Source organism: Poecilia formosa, unplaced genomic scaffold (assembly GCF_000485575.1).
Source record: "Poecilia formosa unplaced genomic scaffold, Poecilia_formosa-5.1.2 Scaffold275, whole genome shotgun sequence".
Lineage (NCBI taxonomy): Eukaryota > Metazoa > Chordata > Actinopteri > Cyprinodontiformes > Poeciliidae > Poecilia > Poecilia formosa.
The window spans coordinates 772252-795970 of record NW_006800214.1 but is presented as its reverse complement, the minus strand read 5'-3'; the positions used below and the strand labels follow the sequence as shown (position 1 = coordinate 795970).

At 39.8% G+C, this 23719-nt stretch overlaps 1 protein-coding gene across 1 annotated transcript in view; it reads right to left on the bottom strand.

Annotated features, from left to right (window-relative positions):
• Positions 1 to 489: 489 nt before the first annotated feature.
• The window catches only part of LOC103151245 (protein unc-13 homolog A-like), a 49718-nt gene continuing 26488 nt past the window's right edge, over positions 490 to 23719 (bottom strand). The window contains exons 23-42 of the mRNA XM_007571189.2: positions 15394 to 15462; positions 15105 to 15194; positions 14677 to 14811; positions 14415 to 14542; positions 13968 to 14053; positions 12882 to 13008; positions 12690 to 12786; positions 11172 to 11315; positions 11006 to 11083; positions 10446 to 10523; positions 9706 to 9794; positions 9446 to 9589; positions 8641 to 8764; positions 8039 to 8095; positions 7864 to 7944; positions 5847 to 5994; positions 5428 to 5484; positions 4537 to 4623; positions 4291 to 4447; positions 490 to 3952 (exon numbers count right to left, since the gene is read on the bottom strand). Coding sequence (XP_007571251.1) covers positions 3664 to 3952; positions 4291 to 4447; positions 4537 to 4623; positions 5428 to 5484; positions 5847 to 5994; positions 7864 to 7944; positions 8039 to 8095; positions 8641 to 8764; positions 9446 to 9589; positions 9706 to 9794; positions 10446 to 10523; positions 11006 to 11083; positions 11172 to 11315; positions 12690 to 12786; positions 12882 to 13008; positions 13968 to 14053; positions 14415 to 14542; positions 14677 to 14811; positions 15105 to 15194; positions 15394 to 15462 — 2265 coding nt within the window. The 3' untranslated portion in view covers positions 490 to 3663. The remainder of the gene's footprint in view (positions 3953 to 4290; positions 4448 to 4536; positions 4624 to 5427; positions 5485 to 5846; positions 5995 to 7863; positions 7945 to 8038; positions 8096 to 8640; positions 8765 to 9445; positions 9590 to 9705; positions 9795 to 10445; positions 10524 to 11005; positions 11084 to 11171; positions 11316 to 12689; positions 12787 to 12881; positions 13009 to 13967; positions 14054 to 14414; positions 14543 to 14676; positions 14812 to 15104; positions 15195 to 15393; positions 15463 to 23719) is intronic.

Below are 23719 nucleotides of genomic sequence, written 5' to 3'. Positions count from 1 at the left end.
TTAAAACGTAAGAGGTCACTGCAGTAAATAAGTGATAGTTTTATCGTGTAGCATAAATGGAGAGGAAAGCTAACGGCTATTCCAATAAGAATAGTTTTTCTAAAGCAACTTCTACCTTTCTAAAACAACTATAGTCTCAAAATGTGGCTCATACTTATGTATCCTATTTCTCAAAGATTTAAACTGTCACCACATTTGGATGGGGAAGTTATTTACAAAGGGAAACAAACAGGAAATGGAGGTAGGAGGCGGTGCACCACCGTGGATCTTCCTGAGTGAAACGCATATGAAGACATAATAAAACAATGTAAAACATCTATGAAATAGCGTTCACTTAAACATTGGAATATGTCTGATTTATTTTTTTAATGCTTCACTTTAATCCACCTTTGTCCTGTTGGCTGTGAGGTTGTGTTTGCAAAGTCCAGTAAGCCACCAGAAGCCATTTGTAGGCAGTGAGGAGAATTTTAATTTTTTTTTTTTTTTTTTACCAGTTTACATTTTTGCTAAACTTCTTGACTCTTTAACTAAACATGCCAACTGTTTGATTGTTTGCAGCTGCACCTATAATCACCATTGCCTTGAGTAGGTGTGTGTTAGACATGCACTCAAAGCGAAACATGATTATTCTTTTCAACTGTGTATTATTTTCCTTTGGATTACCATGGAGAAGGAAGCAATACGAATGTGGACGCTACATTTTTCCATTGCTTCATGTCATTCTCCCCAGTCTTTAGAAGAGGAACCAGTAATTAGAATGAAACTATACAAGTTTAAAGCGAACAAGCTGATTTTCCTACTGTTTTTGTTTTTCTGTGAGAAACCATTTGCTTCCATGTTAGAAAAATGGTCTGAGAACCAGTAAGAAAATCCTTGCAAAGCATCCTGGGAACCTAGGAAAAATGGGGATATTAAACAGGTACTTTGAGTAGAAATAATTTACATAACGTATTTAGTTCTTGGCACGTTTCACATAGGAAGATGATTCCTGGTGAATCTTCTCTTACCTCCACTTCTTGTGTTGCAAACAACCAATCCCCACATAAAAAAGGCTTTAAGGTTCGATAAATATTGTTTGCTAAAGGCAGTACGACGTTATTTCAAGAAGGTAGAAGCAGGCTTCGGTCTTAGTCTCTCTTGGATTAGCCGTTAGCTTTAGCCTACGCAAATCCAAATAATCTGGATTTGTGTAACAAACTACCAGCACCTCACTTTAAAAATCCCAAAGACAAGGATGTAACACATTTTCTCATATGGTAATCAGGAAAGGTTTATGATGTGTAAAAATCAGTGGAGTTCTCCTTTAAGCGTTGCCAAAGATTCACAGAGAAACCCAGTGGGGTGTTTGTATTCTTATGAGTCAAGTGGAATCGGTTGGCTTAAATCAAAGGCATGAGTCGGTGTCTCCAAGCAAGTCACGGTTTTCGATTTCACAAGAGCAGAGAGAAAACGCTTCTGCTGAGGACAAGTGACATTCACAGGGTTTATTTTTGGTCGATTTTAGCCTCAAAGTAAAGACAACACGTAACAGGCCAATGTGTGGGTGGCTTTAGTCACTGTCACTGACATTTAGAGATACAAAGAGACTGCAAGACGAGCTTGATTATGGCTATGAGTGTCTGCTTTTTTTTTTTTTTTTTTTTTCTTTTTTTTGCAAGAAAAGGTAACGGTTTATCAACCATTATGACTTAAAATAATGAACTTTATAAATGCTTGGCGGTGACTTTAATGGCTTCATTCTTTTTTTTTTTTTAAAGAGCTCTGGTTCTTGGAGATGTACTGTTCCTAAAGAAAAATGCAAAATCAAGACACTTTCCTTAGGCAAGAATGTAAAAAAAAAAAAGATTATACACTTCCATCAGGAATGGGAGTTTATGAGTCCGTAAAGAAAATATCCCAGTGATTTACAAAAAAGATGTGATCATAAGTTTCCCATTCCTTTGATGTGGATAGTGCCCTTGGTGCTCTTGTAGTTTTCTAACATTGACAGCGCATACAGTTTGGGCGTGTAGATATTGCTCACTATCAGAGAGCCCATATAGTAGGAGTGACAATCCGCCCGGACAGACACGCTAACGCTTTCACACACATGCATGTACACATGAAGAGAAGACACAGCAGTGTGAACAGAGGGTTTGCTCTCGTGCTTTTATGGATACATAAACTAGTATTGCCTTATTGGATGGTGTTACGAAGCAGTTTCCTGCTGCAGCTACTGCGCCTTGCAAAACTATTTAAACCTCTTGAAAATGTTTGCATTTTGTCACTTTGCATTCTCAAACTCCTTGGTATTCATCGGGAGGATGGACCAACAACAACAAAAAAAAAAACTTTGCAAGAATTGTAAGGTGGGAGGAAAAGAGGATACATGGTTTCAAAACGTCTTTGCAGAAAACTCATTTCCATCTCTTTCCAGTTTTGCAGTTATTCGCTAACTTGTGTTGATCTGTGACATCAAATTGTAATAAAAATACATTAAATATTGTGGGTGAATAAAAAAAATACTAAAAAGTTCAATGTGTATAAATACCTATGCAAGGTTCTGCAGCTGAGATTAATCTTGTGTTCAGTTGGCCAAAAGAAGCACTGACAGTATGTTTTAGTGAAAATGACAATCCAGTCCACAGATCTTATAGCCCTTTTTTTTTTCTTTTTTTTTTAGGAGGGGGATAATGTGCACTCGGGGGCGACGGGGAGGGTGTCTGGGGTATTGCTCCGTTTAACGTGATGCGCTTTCTGGCCACAACCTCTGCTTCACTCGACACATCACAGCTCCGGCTCAGAACCGTTTCCCTGTCCTCTCTGCAACAATGAGCATTAGTCGAAACCTTTGCTGTTTCAGGGTTATATGCACTGTGCTCAAAACAGATAGCACATCGGAGGACTGGGGGGAGGTGGGCTGCGGTTATAGAGAGGTGAGTCACAGTGTTTCTGGGGTCAACATGCAGGACGTTAATACATTACGGTAAAGACTAATAAACATGTCGCCCCTCGACACTGATTTGTGTTTTCTTTTTTTTTTTGGGGTGGGGGGGTGTTTATTCGGCAGAAACGTCTCACATACCACATTGTATTTTAGGAAGACTGTGGAGAGCGAACGGCACGGATGGCGCTGCGGGAGGTGGGGATGGCGAACGACACAATCAGACATACGAGCAAACAGACGGGCAGAGAGACGGAGTTAATGACGAGGACGGCTCTCCTGAAGATGCAGAGAAGGAAAAGTGCAAAGTAGGTCAAACTATTCACATAGTTTAGTTGTCGGTTCTGCGGTGCTTTTCATCACAACTAATTGTACAGCATATGAAAAGGTGTGATGTAGCAGAAAGAGTGTCGGGGAGATTAAGTAACGGCAAACGTAGAGCTTAGTGCAGATGCAGAAATATTCAAAATTAAATAAAATCTTTGTTTGTTTTTTTTTAAATATAAACTCACTCCCCCGTGTTTGCATTGATAACCTTACAATGTAGATGTTGCATAATGTATGCAGATATATGTACAATAGAGCAGTTTCACGTGTGTGCTTGTATATTGCACGTGGTTTTCTATGTAGGCGCGGGGTGTTATGTGTGCGTAACACGATGCCTCGTCGGGTATGCTTCTGGTGTTTTTGTGCACACGTTTTTTTTTGTTGTTGTTTTTTTGTGGTCGCTCTCTTCCGCCTCAGCTGCGGCCCTCTTCTGCTGAACGCTGGTCGGACTTGAGCTTTACGAATTCTTTGGCCACGTCGTCGTTGTTGCGCTGAGAGAGGATGCGCAGCACCGTCAGGCCCGTCTCGTCCATGTGGACCCGTCGTCCCAGCGGCAGCCAGCAGGTGACGCTGCCCTTGTTTGCTATGTCCTTCACCTGCAGCACGGCCATTCCCACGGTGCGGTCTTCCCTGGCGAAGCAGTAGTCCTTCACACACACCTGCAGCTCGTAGCTCTCCGGTCCCACTTCGGTGCCGAGCGAACTGAAACACATCAAACACGCTCAACATTTTCAGCCACACATCGTCATTCATCTGCACTGCAAAAACACAAAATATTACCAAGTATTTTTGACGTGGTTTCAAACTAACCTACCAGTAACTTTATAGCAAGAAATAGGAGCTTAATTCAAGTCAATAATTCCTTAATATTGATGAAAAAGTACTAGCTATAAGTTAAATAATCTCCCAGTTAGTTTTGTCTCAAGTGCCCTAAGATATTTCCACTAGAACATTTACCAATAATACTAAGTTAGATTTTGTGCTTGTTTTTTTTTCAGTGTCTGGCCAAAGCAAGATGATGAAAGCCAGTGGACACTCACTACTGGTAGCTCTCGTTGAACTTTGGCGACCAGCTGTTGTTCTTGGACTTGGTGGCAAATTTCCTCTTCTTGTCACTGAGGTGAGGCCCAATAATGTAGACTTCCACAAAAGGCCTGAAACCCTGTGCTTTCCATTTCAGGTCATTGGCAGCCACCACTGGACGGAAACATGAAGTGAGCAAAGAAGGAAAAGCACCAAAAGAGAACGTGACTCACATGACACAGGACGCGGCAACAGCCTCTAACCTTTGACACTGATCTTGTGCTCTCCGTTCGGCTGCGGTAAAATGTCCACGCCCATGACCACCTCACCGACCGCGTCCACTCCAGAGGCTGCAAAAGGAACCGAACAACATATCTATTTTAAACAGAAGTGTGAGGGGGTTGCTCTACAAATACAGTCTTAGACACAATGTCTTGCTTTTTGTCATGCAATGACCTAAAACTTTACTGGGTTTTGCTGAGATTTTCACAATAGGCCAACACAGTGAAGTGACATATGATTGTGAAGTAGAAGGAATTGACAGCTTTCCAGATTTTAACAAATAAAAATCTAAAAAGTGTGGCATGTTGTTGCATTCAGCCCTCGTTTTCATAGCCACCATTCACTGCAACGACAGCTGCATGTCTTTTGGGGAATGTCTCAACCAGATTTGGACATCTACAGTCTGAAGGTTTTGTTTTTGTCCATTGTTCTTTTCAAAAGAGCTCAGCCTCAATCAAATTAGCTGGAGAGTATCTGAGAAGAACAATTTGCAAGTCCTCACACATTCCTTTAAATATTACAACTCTTATTCTTGGAGGTGTCAGTTTAAGCGGACGACCACATGTTGCCTATGAGATGCCCAACGCTTGTGTTGGTGTTTTATGACTTAATCCTGCTTTAAACTTTTCCACAACTTTCCTCTGTGTGTGCCTTGATCTTCATGATGCTGTTTGTTCACTAGTGTTCTCTAGAAAAACCTCAAATGTCTTCACAGAACAACGGGATTTATGCTGAGATTAAGTTACAAACAGGTGGTGTTGTGAATACTTTTGCTAGGAAGTGTAAACATATATTTATGCTTCGACGGGATTGACCAGCTTGACCGTTAGATCACAGTTAGAGTGTGAAAATACGTTTGGATTAAACACTACCTTTCTCTGGTGGGGTGTCTTCATTTGTAGTATATCGGATTCCCTTCCCTCCATGGACTGAAGGGAGAAAGGAAGGAAAGATAAGATTGTAAAGAGTAACAGTAGTAAAAGGATCAGCAAACACACACACATGATTGTTAATAAAGCAGATCCAAACATGTTAGGAATCCTTAAAGGATATTTTTGAACTATTTATCAGTTGGGCGAAAATCAGTAAAAAACAAATGTAGCAAGCAGGATTTTGCATAATAAATTATTTTCCACGTCACTGTAAGCAATCCGTTTTCACTCCTTAAAGCAGCAGAGCTGTTTGACAGCAGTTCAAAGTGTCTTTAGAAGAAACTGATGGCGAGCTATTCTCTCTGCCAAAATGTCTACGTGTGTGTCTGTGTGTGAGTTGTCGCTCTCTGAAGTCGTACCCTGAGCATGCTGGGAGAGGACAAACTTCCTGATGAGCTTGTCAGTGGCCTGCGTGTACAGGGACAAGGCGTAGCGCAGAGACTGCAAATCGGGACTCTTCTCTAGGAACGTCTTCTTCAGGCCAACGCCGCCCGCATGGAAATATTGCTGTTAACACATATGACACACACACACACACGCACACACACACGTTACTGGACAGGATAAAATGACATCCAAGGCAACATGAGCTGCAGAGAGAAGGAACGTGTGTTGTAGTGTGCAGAAGGGTTATGAACTGAGGAAAGTTCACTCTGTACTAGATATAGATATAGTTATAGATAGCAAACCATGTAAATAACTTTTGTTTTGTTTACAACTGATCTAACATTTTTGCTATGTCCAGACTTTGGAATAAAAACTAACTAAAACTAATCAAATAGCAACCTAATACGCTTTACATTATTGAATTATGTATGTTATTGCACCTTTCTGCAAAAAGCTGCATTCTTTTGTGGAGGTATAGACGGGCTTTCCCGCTGGGAGACTGTCATTTTAGTGACATGACAGTCTACCATGCTCAGTTTGTGGCAAGGTGATAAGACATAGAAGGAGGCCTTTTGCAGCAGCTGCTTCTTGACATCAGTTTGGGGTCTAAAAGCTGTTAGATGTAATTCTTTTTCTGCAGTCAGTAATATTGAATGCATTAATATGCAAATCAGCCGTGCCTCTCCGCTGCTGAGGAGCTGGGTGTGTGTTGCTGAGTTGAAGACAGACAATGTCTGAAAAGACACAAACAAGCTGGAGAGGAAAGCCCGGAGCCTCCTTTGCAAATGAGGAAACTTCGACACACAGAGAGGGGTCTATGTTGAGGGGATTTGTAGTGCAGGAGGGGGGAGGGAATATACTCGGCTCTAAAAATCAATGCTCAGCATGTGTCACAGAGAAAATGTCATTCTGTGGGACTCTTGTGTTTTGTGGAGAAAAAGATCCATCAAAGGAGACAGAGATCTGACATGCAGCGAGAGCTGATGCTGCAGTTCCTGAGCACTGAGACAGACATGCAGGTGATACGCCTCAAAAACTCAGAATGAGAGTCTCATGTCCCAGGACTCACTTCTATTTGGTTTGTTTAAAGTGAAAAGACATAGTCATAATGTATTGTCACAAAAAAGGCTTTTTAAATAAACTGTTATAAGGGTTTTAAGACTTTTTTAATGACTTAAAAAAGTCATTAGCTCTGAAAATGTTGTCCCACCCAACAAGTTGAATTATTTTTATTTAGTTATTTTAATTCAAAATCCCTGCAGCTTATTAGTATTTGTTTATTTCTCTCTTTTTAAATCTATTTATTTATTCACATTTGTACATATTCTATTTTACTCTATTTTCTTCTGGAGGTCCCCTTGATGGAAATGGCAACACTGACATGCATTATTTGTAAAAGTGGTGGTTATTTCATCTTATTTACGTCTTCATCATTTTGCACCCAACTTTTTCAGAACAATAGCAGGTATCGACGATAGAAAGATCAGTTCATAAAGAACTGGTTAAAAAGGAAACTGAATCCAATCTGACCTCAGCAGATAACAAGAGGACTGACCAAACTGCAGCAAAGCTGATGTGAAATGTCAGCTTTTAGAAAATATTTCATTTGGAGTGAAGCTCTATATTCTCTACGCTAACAACGTTAGCAGTGCTAATGGTCAATACGAAATTCTAAAAACTGTTTAAAATTTAAATGTTACCATCATTTTGTCTTTGTTTAACTTGTGAAATTCATTTTTACGGTAGCTACTCACACACACAGAGTGTGACATCGCCTCGAATCCTGATATAAATAATATATGACCTGCGATAGCAGAAGAGCTTGACAGAAATGTGTTAAAAGCAGTCTTAGTAGAGTCTGACAAGCGAAACTAGAATAGGTTAAAATCACGACTGCGAGTTTCGTAGCATTTCAAAATTAGAGATTTAAAATTGCCCTTAACTGTCATTTAATGGTGGTGAACAAGAAGCACCAAACAGGTGTCATACCTTTATAGTGTCTAGTGCCAGCTCTATGACTGCACACTGTTTGGGAGTCAGAGCTTTGGCCTCCTCCCGGCCCATGTGCTCCTGCAAGACAAAAATGGCAAAAGAGTTAATATATACGTTAATATAAAAACTTCACTGGTATTTCACTGGTTTTGCTGCCATCTGCATGAGTTACCTTGAGTTTGGAGAGCTGACCCAACTCCTTAGCAGCATTGAAGATCATCTGGGTTCCCTGAAAAGAGAGGAAGACAACAGTGAGAGAAAAGATGAGAGTGGTTGCCAACGGTGACAGAAATTACACATGCAGGTAGAAGGTTCATGTTAAAGGCAGTATTTCTTCATGTGTTTAAAAGCTATTCACACATACTTATAATGACCTAAGAGGAAGGAGAATAGAAGCAAAATGAGAAAATGGCAGGAGAGATAGGTTACCGTACAATTATAGTTGAATATTTACTGACAGAGCCATTGAATTTAAGATGTACAGAGCATCAAGACGGAAAATTGATGAAAGTATTTTATTTGTGTGTGTGGCGTTGTATTTCATAGATTTTATGGCCCATTTCTCCAATGAATACTATGTTATGAGGACCCACTATTCCCACAGAGATGTTTGTTTTTGCTTCGTGGTTAGGTTTAAGACTGAAGTGAGAATCGAGTTTAGGTCAGGTTTAGCGTTAGGGTTAGGCTATTGAAATAAATGAAAAATAAATGGAAGTCAATGCAAAGTCCTGGTGAAGATAAAAAGACATAGGTGAGTGTGTGTTTCTTACATACCGTCTGGTCTGTAAGTGTTGGAAGCACAATAGTTTTTTCCATCGTGTTCATCACGAGTTTCCACAGTTCCTTCAGCACTCTCTTCAGGACCGTCTTCTCACAGATCTTTGCAAACAGCGACAAGCTAAAACACAACATCACACGATCTGTCAACTCACTGGAGCAAAACACGTCAGAGATCTGTATTTCTATTCTTGTCGCACGTCTGAGGAAACAAGCTGGGAAAAGGGTTTGGTGTATTAATAAAACGAGAAAGCACTGATATGAAAACCCTTCCTACTGCTACAAAAATAAAATCTTACATAACGGAAGAGATTACACAGAATGAGTGCTGGAATATCTCAGTAGACAGTAGAAAAAAGGCTGACAATCAACAATGTATGATTGAACATTGTGCCCCGAGGCAGCACTGTGTAAAATAAAATACACATCACTCTGTTGTCAAAATCACTGCCTGAACTCAGAAACCCATCCTGGAAACAGTCAGCAAAGATTCATTTTCCTTTCAGAATGGCAAGTTGTAACTTAATGTTATAAAGTCAACAAATAAAAAAAATTCCTGAAAGTGAGCCCTTTACCCTGCTGTTATTGATCACAGACTGATAAGTTAACATTTTAAATAATTTTGGAAAGCCATAGATGTGGCATCCTCTGAGATATATCATCTTGTATATCAATGAACGGAGTGTTTTTATTATCTTCCTTAAGATGAAAAATATTAGATTGAACATAAAGCTTTTGCCTAAGTAGTCTCATGTCCCAGGACTACTATTTGTTTAAAACAGTAAAATCCAGTCTTGCTCACTTGCTGTCCAGGAAGTCCATGATTGGTTGCAGGACGTTGTCAGCCTCCTGAACCACACTTCCATTTGCAGGGACGGTCTGACCTTTGACCTGGGCTAGGATGTCCCCCATCTGCCTCACGTTATCTTCAATCTGGGGCTGGAAGCTATCACGACACCCCAGATATAAAAAACAAAACAAAACATGAGCACAGACTTTGAAGTTGGTGGCATAAAAAACATTTGTGGCTGGTTTTATGTAGAAAGAAGCAGAAATACCCACCTGACAGCAAAGATACGGCTGAGGTCGTCCATGACGCTGTTGAGTTTGTTCTGGAGCTCCTTCAGGAAGTCACTCGCCTCCAGGTTGAGCTTCAGCAAAGACACAGACGTTCAATATGGATGTCATTTACAGGAAAACGCGTACGGAGTGCCTAGCAGAAGAATTCATATCTCTGAAACATTTTTTATTTTGTCACATTACAACCAGAAACTTCAGGGTATTTATTAGGGTTTTGGTATAATCGACCAACACATAGTAGTGGATGATTGTGATGTGGAAGTAAAGGAATGGATGGGATTTCAAATAGTTCAGGGGTGTCCAAAGTGAGGGCTGAAGTCCTTCTCTGTTTTAATATACCTGGATCAAATAATGGCTCGTTTGTGGGTCTCTGCAGAACTTTGAGACTCTGAGTGTGTAGTAACCCACAGATCTCTGTATTTATGCTGAGATTAATTGACACACGGGTAGATTATGTGACTTCTGAGGGCAATTGTTTAAACTGGATTTTATTTAGGGGTATCCCAGTAAAGGAGCAGATATTTATTTGTAAAGAAATGTAAAGAAATTTAAAACCATGTATGACTATCTATTAATTCCTCAGTAATGTGTTGGTCTAGCACATGAAATACCTATAAATTAAAAGAAATAAAAAAATATTTTTTGGTTGTAATGTGGTTAAAATGTGGGAAAGTTCAACAGGATTGAAAACTTTTGCAAGAAACTGTAGATGGAAAACTTACATCTTTCCCTCCCATGGCTTCAAACATCTTCTCCAGCTGAACCCGAAGCTGCTGGATGTTATTGATTATGATACATGGCTGAAAGGAGGGAAAAAAGAAAACCATCACACATAGAGCTAAACACACACACACACACATGCACATCTCTTACTTCTCTTCCATAGTTTCTTTTTTCCATTTCCACATCTGCTCCAACCTATGTGCTGAAATCAATCATGCTGAGGTCCCTTTAACGGTCGTCTAAATGCTTCTTTTGCAAAACCGCATAGTGTCTTGGGGCAGAAGAAGCTGCGGTTTCTGTAATTACTGCTTCTCTTGGGGGGTTCTGGTCTCTGTGGGAGTGTAGTGTACTTTCCCCTCCAAGTGTATACCACTTGGAGCTAATTACACAGCGGCCCTAATTCACTCTGCTAAGTCTCAGTACTTGAAATGAAGAGTGGATTAATGTACCTAAATCAATTAACGTGACCACAAACATCTTAAAAATACAGCTACGATTACACAAACGTCCATCAGATATCTATATATTTATGTCTTTTCCAAATTTTGATATTACTTACGACTTTCTCTTTCTTGACATGATTTGGAAAGTCCTTCGCTATGATGTCCGCATAAGAAAGGAGGACGTTGCCGATAGTCTAGGAGAAGGAAACCACACGAAGTCATGGTACATTAAAAACTGAGACAGAGATGTTCAGAAAGAGCAGATATAGAGAAGAAAGTCACCTTGGCGAATCTCTTCATGTAGTTGCCGACAATCTCAGGGTCGGGACATTCCAACTTGCGAATGATTTCAAAGCTCTGATTGAGCTGGGAGAACACGTCCACCACCGAACAGGAGAACAAAGCGTGCTCTGACGTGACCTGGAACTGGAGATCAAGAGGCGTAGGTTGGTGGTGGACTGGAGGGAAACGTTAAAGGAGTTGCTTTGCGATGCGGACGCTATCAGTAGTAACATCTGAGTTTTCCCAACACTATAAGTGAGAGGTTTTATTTCCCACGAGGGCCTCCATCCAGCGCAGGAACAATGATGAAACTACGTCCTGCTCGGCTGGCTGTGACTGGAATCAAAACACTTGTGGGTCGGTTTCTCTGAAAGCGTTTGGAAACGGAGGGGATGGGTGGGTAATCAAAGGGCTATGATCGGGAAAAGTGCCCTCATTAGCAGCCCAACCATTAGCCCAGAGCTGAATAGCGTTATGGTACGCGACTGAGCCCAGGGACCACCATCTCACTGACGCAGGAAAGCAGAAGCTGCCTTGGGCAACGGTAATTGGACCCAAAGGATCTATGACATATGATGTGGGAGACTCTTCAGCTGCGTCGTATCGATCTTCTTGCTGTGCAGGTACGTAGGTGTGAGACGGCGAGCGAGAGCCATTGCATCGTACGTGTGTGTTTACACTAACCGGCGCTGGAACATCTGATGAGTTCCACGGTGAAGTGTTTTCCACAAGCTTTTGCTATCGAGTCATCATCGATTGCCTTGAGGCCTCCAATCTGTTGCTCACAGCTTGGAATGTGCGGAGTAGCAGAATCGAATTTGCATAAGAGAAAACCATGAATATTTTACTTTACTTACTTTTAGGGGAACTTATCTTGGAGATCACATCCAAGTTGCTGCCTCAGCAGAATTCAATTTAAATTACTTACATATTACTTTCCGATACTTGCCTGGGCTTTTAAATGTGAATTATAGGGTGTTTTCACTGGTAGACTGGGTTCGATTTTGGACCAAAGTTGCAACAATTGTTACATTTTCAGCTGGTGCAGCTTGTTGTCACACAAACCAAATCCACCTGTTCCCCTCCCCTGAAGGAAACAACATGGAAACCTCAGAAGAAGACGCTCAGTGCATCTTCCTTCATCACAATATATAATCAAAAATGGAGTTTACCGGTTGTAGGATTTCTCTTTAGTCTCTTTAGTTAAAAGACCACGAGTCACTTCTCTCTAGCGTGAGTTTTTGTTTTGTATTTACCCAGAATTCCCTATAGTTCGCTTCCTGTTTATGGACCTGTCTGAGGTCCACTTGCCTCCACATATTAAGTTTATTCACGCCAAAGCTCACCGTAACCGTGTAGAGACCTAGGTTTTTAAGCGGACCAGAGTTCCCTGTTTTGGTCTGCATCAGAGTTCGATTCACACCTCCCCAAACAAACCGTACTTTCTATACAAACAAACTAGAGTTTGATTAACTAGAAATGTCATTGCATCGTGTTTCTTTAAGGGGAAACACTTACCCCATCTTTCTTGTCTCTCTCCAGTGCGCCGTGGAGAAAATCTCTGGAAACTTCCTCGTTTTCGTCCAACCACATGACGACGAACGGCTCGAACCAGCTGCACAGCGAAGAGCAAACGGGTGCAACATAAATCTTCCCGTCAGGGTGGCAAATAGGACCGGAGAGGTGTCTTGCGACATAGAAAACACTCACGCTGGATATTCGGGTACGTGCTTCTGGAAAGTGGGCAACTCCTTGCAGTACTCGTTATAAAGCCACTTCACCTTGAAGTGCAAATTCATGTAGTCTGCACTTTTACACAAGCGGTTCTTCTCATGCTCTGAATATCACACAGGAGGACAGAATAAGGAGAAGCCCACACCTTGCTTTGTTTCTTTTCACACAAACATTGTCTTGTAAAAGTATTTATACCCCGCTGGCTTTTTCTTACACATTCTGCTGCTACAGTCAAACGTCAATGTGCTTTATCGGGATTTTGTGCGATAAAACAGTGCACAACTGTGAAACGGAAGAAAGATGTAAAATGTTATTCAATATTTTTATAAATAACATATGAATAGGATCCCTGGAGCTAGGCACCAGCACCCTTGCGACCCCAGTAGGTACAATAATGTATGATAATGGATGGATGGATGGAATATGAATAGTATCCTTAATTTGATACTGCTAAATAAAACCCATGACCATTAATTGCTTTCAAAATTCAACAAATTAGTAAATACGTGACTCTGAAGGAGCTGCAGAGATCTACAACTCACATGGAAAAATCTGTCAATTTGACTATTACTTGTCTGGCATTAATGGAAGCGAGTCAAGAAGAAACCCAAAAGATGTTTTATTTCAAGTTTTTTACTTATTTAACCAGGTGAGTTATTAAAAACAAATTCATATTTACAGTAATGACCTGGCAAAAGTGAAAGAAAGTCTCCCAGAAGAAAATTCCAGTTTAAACGGGTAAATCTGAAATGTAACCCAAAAGATTTGCAGTAACACTTGCAGCGCAAATTTACGCCGCATCTTTCAGATTTTTATTATAATGCATTAAAATGTTTTAAAACGTTCCTTTCACTTCCCAATTATGTGCAACTTTCTCTTGGTTTATTAGGTAAAATCCCAATAAAATACATTGAAGATAGTGGTTGTTATATCACAAAAGACAAAAAACTTCAGAGGCAAAGTAACTTGCAAGCCACTGTATAATTAATAATTAACATATCTTTGTTTCTTTGGTTTAAGAAACAAAGAGATAAATACTATTCTATGATATTTACAACTTACCTTCCATGGCGTATTTCATATCTTGTGCAAACATGTTCCACATGACTTCAGCACTGATCTTACCCACATTGAGTTCTTGGGGAAATCTATAAGAATGAAGCAGTTGTGTCTATTTTAATCTTGAAATCCAGTAATGGTGCTGTGTTACTGAACAAGAGGCTCATTTATATCCAGCAGCACTTTTTCTAGAAACCACAGACCTCTAAAATCTCTCGAGGAATAAGGAAATAAACAAGCTGCAATTATCCTCATTGTTTCTTAAAACAAAGCCCATGGGCTCCTTTAAATTAATCATCATAAATATTAAAATAAATGTCCTTTTTTTTATACTGGTTTCCTTTCTAAACTAGGGAGGGTTCACCGTTGTGAACGGTTTCCAATAAAGCTGCTATCTAACAATACTTTTCATAGTACAACTACAATAGATGCAAATGAAAACACACTCACTGATTAAGGCAAGGAGTGTATGAGTTCTTATCTTCCTCTATTATGGAAACAATCAGTGTGATGAGTTTTGACCAGAAGTCCAGATTTTTGATGCTGGGACCCTGTTCATCTGGAGGGACGGCTTTCGACTGCAAACAGAAAGATGAAGGAGAAAAGCAGCACACGTGAGGAGTTTATAAAGACAACGAGGGAAGAACATGGACAGAGATGTGCATGAGCGCTGACCGGGCAACGTGGACCTGCTTCATATGTATAAACTCACCGGGTCTGTCTGATATTCCCTGTTGTACAGGTCGTGGCAGTTGTTGAAGATGTACTCGTAGGTAGAGTTGAGACAGGCTTTTACACAGTCCTTCACCACCTGACTTGCCCTGGGGGGACTCTGCAGCTCCTGGACCTGAACACAAACAAGAAGAGCCATATGGTGGAGTCAAAACAATGCCATAAAGTAGCTGTCAAACTCACAGCGCTTCAGCAGGAGGCTATCTCACTGTAGATTTAGCCAGAGGCTCAATGAAACAATTGACATGTAGAGATCCAGTTTCATGCTTGGTAAAGTTATACTGATTCAGAATATATCTCTCCAGACTAATTTCTAAAAAAAAAAATCGATCTGCTGTGATCTGCTGATATTTTCAAAAGATGCAAAAATAGCAACTTTCAGATGTGTGTGTGTGTGTGTGTGCTCACCTTCATCCTGAAAAATGTGATGCTCGTCAGCAGGTCGACAGTAGACTTAAGGTCTTGTAGTCTTTCAGGACTGCTGGCGGGGAAGTTATTCTTGTAGCGCAGACAAACAGAAAGGCCGTAAGAAACTGCAGCATCAGCATCAATATCCACAACGCTTTCATCACAGTCTAAAAACACACACGAATCCCTAAAAATAGCACATGCAGACGCGGTCAGCGGGAGACGGATAATCAACTGCACTCGTGAGGCCGCTTAAAGCGGCGTGTAAATTAGAATCAGCAGTAAGTACCCGATACATGGACAGGTCGATCCTCAGGGAGTTGTGAAGCTGATCCAGCAGTTTGACAAACCGTTCTTTCTGCAGAGAAAAAAAAAAAACAGAGCAGCTGTTACCTTCTGAAAGCACAAAGCCTGGGTTTTTTAGACCTCACGTCGTTTCAGTGCACATGAACACCTCGGATTTGATTCTCACAAATTTTCTGAGTGGCTGCACTTCAGCTGTTCTCACTTCTGCTTTTTTTTAATGTTCCTCTAAATTAAATTGTTGTTTCAATTAACAACAAGGTAACTGAGCTTTGACATTTGTAAATTGAATCAGAGTCTGCATCACTGTGCATCTAAAAATAGAATTATTTTTGCAATGAGTTATATCCAGTGTGTAATCTTTTTGACATTTTGGTCTCTTTTAATCTAAAGAATGTGGTTGTAGAAACTGTACTGGAATCAGATTTTTCTTTAGCTGTCTAATGTGATGTTATCCTAAGCCACATGTGATTACTCAGTCTGCTCCATCATGACACCACCTACCGAACGTCTAGTGTAGCTGAATCCAGACTGAGAGAGAAAATTTCCCATCAGAGTCAGAGAGAGAGACCTGATGGACTTTTCTAATTTGTTTGTGGAAACAGTATTCTTGTTTGGATCATACATCATGCTTCAAGTTCTTTCAAGGTTTTCTATTTCTTCAATGTCATGGGAAGGTGATAAAGGTTACTTAGTACTTTTTTAGCTCTCCAAATGATCCAAAGTGAAATCCCTCCCAAGTCGTCTGGTGACCCGGGTCAGAACAATCAGCCTGCTGGTCTGAAGGCGGGAACAGCGTGAGCAGACCCACAAACTTATGTAAAGAGTGAGATGATGAATTAGCACAAATTATGGCTGCCTCTGTTTTCATGGTGCTGCTTCAGGGGTTGAGAGCTGACTGGTTAAGGCAGGTACTAAAGGCGGATTTTGCCACCTTTTTCTCGCTCGAAATAAACAAAAGGTTATAAATTAGACTGTAAAACCCTGTTCTTTAATCATTCATAAAGTATTAATAAATATGGGCTCTTTAAGCTCTTTAGATAAAAAAAAAAAATCCAGTTTCCTCATCAAGAATCTTCTGTTTTAGCTGTAGTCTGTAGATTTAAAGTGTAATGTATCATTTTTATTTTTGATGAAATTGTTCAGTTTTTATTTTTTTGTTAATCTTTGGTAAATAGATAGGTGTAGATCTGGGTTCCACTGATACACTTCTTGTTATTTTTTTTCCATCTTTAAATTAAGTGTCAATTACCAGACACTTAAAATACTAAAAAACAATAAATAAATGAGAATTCAGATAAATATACTGTAATTTCCTTGCTTCTTCCTATGTTACAGAGATTATTCAATGCAAAGGTCAGTAGCTCATCTTTCTGATTCATTTTAACGTTATTAGACTAATTGATATTTGAGAGACTGTTAGTCTGACTGTTTTATGAACCAAAATATAATGAAACATAGTTTAACCAAGTCAAGAGCAGCATAGTACATGTGGTTGACCATGAGAGGAATCACATTTACTTGTTTCTTAAAGAGTTTTTAAAAGCACCATCGTCCATTTATCACATATCTCCCATAGCAGTTTTTTTTTTTCTTCTGGGACTTACGCCAAAGTTTGATGCAGCGAATCTGTCCGAGGCAGAAACATTGTTGGAGGACTGGGTGGTGTGGGCGTAGTAGGCGTTGATGTTGGCAAGGAGGGTGCTCATCACAGCTGGCACTCCTGGGCACATGTACTTAGACGATAAGCAGGCAAAGTGGCTGTTGGGGAAAAAATTGTAATAAGGCCATTTAGTAATATTTTCTCTTCTTTGCCCACCTTTTTATTCTTAGATATCCAGTAAACTAAACGTGTGGCTGACTGTGTGAATAAGCTTTAGGTACTGACGTCATGGCCTGGTAGATGGACTCTACTCCGTATCTCATGGCAAACTCATCCACGATCTCCTGTGCAGTTTCATCAAAGTACACCTTCCAGGCATCGTCGCCTTTGGCTTCTGGGATCTTTACTACGCCTCCATTTTGGTCCTCAGTGGTGTACTGGAATAAGTGCTGAACGCAGACAAATAAAAACGTTAATACATTTTAATGTCTGAAGATATTCTTTTTAACAATAGGAGTAGCAACTGTTGTATTGGTGAAAAAATATGTTACTGCTGCATGCTTAATGGTGTCGCTAAAACAACAAAACTATTTCTCTGTCCCTCTGACCTCGTGCAGACAGGTGTACTGGACATGGTAAGGAGCTACAGTCTCTTCTCCTTTGATTTCCACACTTATGTGCATCCGGATGGCCCCCGACACGGCAGACTTATCTGTTCTCTTATCTGTTAAATAAATATTAGATACACACACTTCATTAGTAGGGTGAAATCTCCTGGATCTACAGCAGACAAGCTCTTCGGCTACATGTTTTCCCGGCTCTTATCTCCTGGTGACTCACTGCTCCTGTCATCCGTTTCTAATCTTCTCCCGGCGTTATTGCGCGTAACTCACCCAGGTTGTACCAAACGTCCATCTCCCCGCTCAGAGTGCGCACTTCGATGATGGTCTGACCCAGGAAGTCGTCGCTCTCGCGTTTGAACCTCTGTTTTACGCGGGACTTGATGTCGTCATCTTCGTCCCAGACGCGGACCTTGATCCGGTCGGAAGAGTTGTGGCACTCGCTGGACGAGACCGAAGCAACACAAACATCAGAAGTTAGGAATCTTAAATTCAAATGCTAGTAAAACGATACTTTTTAAAGTGAGCATAGAATGATGCCTAAATCTGTCATAGTTCGCTGCAGTGCTCACAAGTGAAAGCTCTCTTCCCAGACCGGGTTCAGGTTGCCGTAAATGGTTTTGGTCCTTTTCTTTGTCTTTCCGACTTGGACGGTTACATAAGGGTCACTGGAGCCTGTTTTGTCTTTAGCCTGAAGGCCTTGGGCACAAGCCACTAAAGAAAGGGACCATAAAGACACAGCTAAACACACTGACAGTATAGGATACGTCTTACTATAAAACAACAATCAGGTGATTTTTTGCTGTATTATTTTAGTGGATTTCCACATCAGCTCTTAGGCAATAACACAACTGAAACCAACATAAAGTATCACACATTTGTCAAGTGGAACAAAAAGGAAACATAAAGTTGAATTTTTTTCACAGTTAAAAATCTGACATGTGTGGCATGCATGCAGGTTCAGTCATCTATATTTTGATGCCCCACAATTAAAGTAGTAGTAGTAATAATAGTAGTTGCTGGATCCTAAATGGTTGGTGAGTACGTGACTGCAGTTAGCATGGCTAGGTGAAAGTTTGGACGTAAATCCAACTGAAACACTGTGGTAAGACTTAAAACCCGGACCACCTGTTCAGACAGATGCAGGTTTCTGTTACTTTATTTACCAAATGAGTCTAAAACAAACCTGTGATGCTAATCTTTGCCGACCACTTGGAGGTCCCGTCGAGCACGCTCTGTTTGATCTGTTTCATGTGCGTGCTGTGCGTCGTCTTGTCCAATCCAAACACCTCTTGGATTAGCTCAAAGATCTCTGGTTTGTTCCTCTCCCTGATCTTCATGCGGTCCTTCAGCACCATTATGATGTTCTGCGTCCGGTCCTCTGCGCCGTGCTTGGAGCTCTTTTCCGCGGCTCCTGATGTGGCAAAAGCGTTGCAACGCAGGAGGACAAGTTGCAATTGTGAGTATTTCTTGCACAGAGCCTCATCCAATATTTCCAGGCAATAACTCTCTTTAGAGAGAGCAATAACTCTCTCTAAAGAAAGAGTTTAAATAGGGACAGATTAAATTTCAATGTCTTTGGCAGCTTCTGGCCGCTTCCAAAACCAAAACCATCTAATTATCCCACTTAACCACCAGATCTGATTATTGAGTGGCTGTAAATAGTGGCACAATTTGGGAAACATATCTTAAAACAAGCTCTTTGGAACCAGGAGAAATTCACTAAGCACGTCATAAAAGACGCTAAAATCAAGGCAGCAGCTTAAAAGTCTCTCGTTGTGGAGCAAAATTAGAAGAAAAAAAAAAACAGTTTGATAAGTCTGTGGGGAGACGAGAGAGGAGAAAGGAGGCCGGGTTGTGACAGCACATTACTCAGCAGATAAATTGGAAAGGAAGAGGGAGGAGAATGTGAGAGTGGATAGAGGACAAGAATAATGGGATGTCAATCTGGCAGAAGGAAGCAGAGTTTGGGTGGAGGACAAGGTGGATGCTCATAATTAAAGATGCGCACACTTGTGTGCTGATGTGCAAATATCTGTGTGATCTTACTCTGCAGACAGTCGGCATTAAGCAGATCCTGGCACTTTTCGTGGCATTTGACGCCGCACTCAGAGCAGCGCATGCCCTGCCGCGCAATCCCCCATAGCAGTCCCTCGCATTCGTAGCAGTATGTGGGGGTGGTGGCGGTCCACACTTCAAAGTTATGTGGAGTGGTGGAGGAGATGGGGTAAATTAAAGCCTGCAGGGTCTTTTTATACACGTGGCTCTTCTGCAGGCACAATGATGGGAGGGAGGGGGGAAAGGACAAGTTTTATTCCCGCAGTGATAATTTACTGGAAAATCTTGAGAACTGTGATGAACAGCTTTGAGGAGAGAAAACCCACCAGCTCCTCATTGCCAAGAGTGGTTGAAGCCATGGCCGAGGTGATTCCGGCTTTGCGGGAGTTCTGCACCAGAGACTGGAGGCAAAATAACACAAACTCACATCTGAATATCTACAACTGTTGTGTTTTTCTGGGTGATGCTAAATGATAAATAAATACTCACCATAGCCTAATGAGCCCAGGCCATGATGAAACACAGACAGAAAAACAAAAGGAGATAATTGTTTGTTTGTTTTTATTTTCTTTTTTCAACGGCAGATGTTAAGAGCATAATTTCAATATCATAATATTCACAAAACTCTCCTTGTATTGTTGTAAAAAGTCCCAGAGTTCAAATATCATAAAGCAAGACACACTTAAAAACAAACAGCACACTGACAATCTGAGAGTTACGAGAAAAAAAATCAACAAACTTGTTACTAAGGTTACTGAACATTATATGGAGTATCATAAAATCTATTATTAAAAGATTTACTTTTAACCCATAACTATTCTAAACAGGACAAAGGCAACACGCTCAGAGTTGGCGAGGTGAAGGGGGAACTATTTTTTTAAACCTTTCCTCTACATAAGAGTTTCTTATTGGGCTATTAAATCAAGAAAAACTGACACTTGGTACTGAAGTTTCTGACTATTAAGAAACATACTGCATGTGTTGCAAACTTCTCATCACTTTTAATACACGATTGCAACACTAAGGCAGGGTGTAGCAGCATCGTGGTGCGAGGATGGATTATCCTTGAACAGATTCTGGGATTTTGTGAAAAGACACAATGTCAAATACATAACTAAATGTGAATAAATCTTTGATTAAAACCTGTTTCTTTAAATATATAAAGTATGTAAAATATAGATATATAAAATATAAATATAAAATCTTTAAATATTAAGAAAAATGTATTACCATCTGCCTCAAGATTTTAATCAATACAAGTGTGGCGTATGTAGTGCTTTGTGTGTTTGCTTTATTGTCGTTTCTCACCAGATCTCTGACGAGAGGAATTGCTTTTCTCTTGCGAAGGTCAGGCATGCTGTCAATACTATAGAGCGCACCTCCCATTCTGTAGAAACACAATGCCACATCAATATATATTCATTAACAGGGTAACAGCTCTTTCTAGCTGGTCAAAAACAACAAAAACAATGTAGCCACGAAATAGTGTTTGAGCCTGAGAAGCTAATGTATCTATTTTTAATCACTGCTTCTAATGCTATGCAACATGAGGACTTCTCAAGGACTTAACTGGAAAATTTAATTACCCCAGCCTCCTCCTCTCAAATACTAATCACAGCTCTCCATTCCTTTATATGATTGCTTTTTTTTGGGCTTACTAGTTAATTCTTCAGAAGGCATCTACAGTTTTCACAACTAGATCCGCCTTCAGTGTAAATAGCCCGGCTGATAGAACTGGAGTAGCTTTGCAATATATATAAAAGATTCCTACACAGTTTCCATTTCAAAATCCCATACATTTTGCATTGTTTAATAATCTTTTGAACATTTGAATATGATATATTTTTCCTGAACTGATTGGGATTTATTGTCTGAAACAATCCAACACTGAAGCTAGCTTTAAATTTCACAGTGTGGTAAAGGAAGATTTTGCTGATTTTTATTATCTGTATTAAATTAGATCAACTCTCTCTTGCGAAATTTGGACAGGCTTTCATTTTTGCAAACATTTCAAAAACAGTAGTTTGAATACTAAACTAGACCCAACATAACAGCTACATTTTCACTGGTTTGAATTTTTATTCAAAATTGCTAAAAGACCAAAAACACACTCATAGACATGTCCTGTGTATGTTTGAGTGTTATTTTATAATTGGTAATGAAAATAGTAAAATACTGGTGCTTAAAATGTTGAACCTGAAGCCAGACTTGGAATATTAAAGAGAAAAGATGCAATTTAAAAAGAAATCTATATCTAAAAAATAGACACATTTTCACAAATTAAATCGTTTTCATTAATGACAGAAACATTTTTTTTTTAATTATATATTTTGGATATAATATTAGTCAAGATTGCATATGAAATCTGTGTGTACAATATTTTACATGACAGAGGAAATAAGTAGGAAGTACTGACCCTCCTTTGCCAAACCACAGCGAGCTGGAGGTCTCTCCTCGAGCCTTTGCAAAAACAGAACAAGGAGAATAATGTTAAACAAAGAAAAACTTTGTTTTCAAGTTTGTCCGTGCAGTTTGTTTTTTTTACCCCTTATGCTGTGTGAATCCAATAGCAAAGCTTTTTTTCAGGATTTTACAAACTTGCTTTCCATGTTACTATTAAAGAGGGAAAAACAGGGCTGAGCCAGAAATGTCACAGTTTTGGTCTTGCAGTTGCTTTTGACACAGTTGGCTTAATTGACAGGCTCCATGATATGGTTATTACATCCTGTCAGGTTCTAAATGGGTTTCATTCATACCTTTCAGGCAAAAGACAAAAACGATGAGATCAAGTCTGAATCTAGAGGTTTTCTCAGGGTTTAACTCTGGGATGTAATCTTTTCATTGTCTAATACAGTTTGGCTCACAAAGAAATAGTAACGTTTTTAATATTTGTCATGCTGACAATAAGCAGCTTTATTGCTCCTTTAATCGTAGGAGCTAAATACCACGTCTTTCCTTTGTTTATGATGGATGCCCTGACCAGAATCAAGCTGCTTACAGCTGCTTGTAAGAATCATTAAGTAAGTAACTTTAGTCATAAATCACTTTTCACAGTTGGAATCACAAACTGCTTTACAGTAAAACATATAAAATCTAAAAACACAAAGCCTCAGATGGACTTTATGTTAGCTTTTTTGTTTTTTTAAACACTTTCTTGAAAATACAGTTGTATTTAAAGAGACAGGAAGTCTTATTATTGCCCCTAAATATTGCCAGTCTGTAATCAAGAAACGCCTTGACAAACAGGGCTTAACTGGAGAGTCATACTATGGAAACCTTGGTTGTTAGTTTTGACTCATCCATTGTGTCTTGGTTCCTATTTGTAATCTTTAAAGTCTTGTCTCAAACCTGGAAGAGGAGATTACATTTTACACATTTAACTCTTTACACTTTCTTGGATTTAAATAAGAATGAGGTTGATAGGTTTCTAACTTCCACAACATAGAGACAGAACAAAATACCCACTATAGGCTTTTTGCAGTGACTTTCAAAGTTCATTTTAAAATTTTAGCCTTCACTTTTTAAGACTTTGATGGCTCTGCACGGGCTTTTGTCTCTGATCCCAGATGTTTATTGAATATTTTATAGTGGGTTTTATCATATATGGCTTCTTGAGACCCACTTTTATATGTTTTGTTTTCTAAATATTTTGTGCTTTTACCTGTAAGATGTTACATATATAAACTTTAGCTACTTACTTGTGCTACCCAAACATCAAAGCAATAAAGCTTCCATTTATAATCTATATTTCTAATCAATAATTCTTATATAAATGCAGCCTATCAGGATAATGTGGAGACAGCTCTTGCAAAATACAACAAAAGGGATTCAAATTGCTATGAGGATGAATAAACAAAATGAAAGCGTCTGTAATGTCAGACAGGACTAGGACTTCACCGATTCGCAAACGTTCAGGCTGCACCTACCTGTCAACATGCTCCAATGACGGCCGAGCAAAGTGCATGTGAGTATCGCTATGGCAATGACATGAAACTGGAAAGAAAACAAAGTGGGTCGGCACAAATAAACAA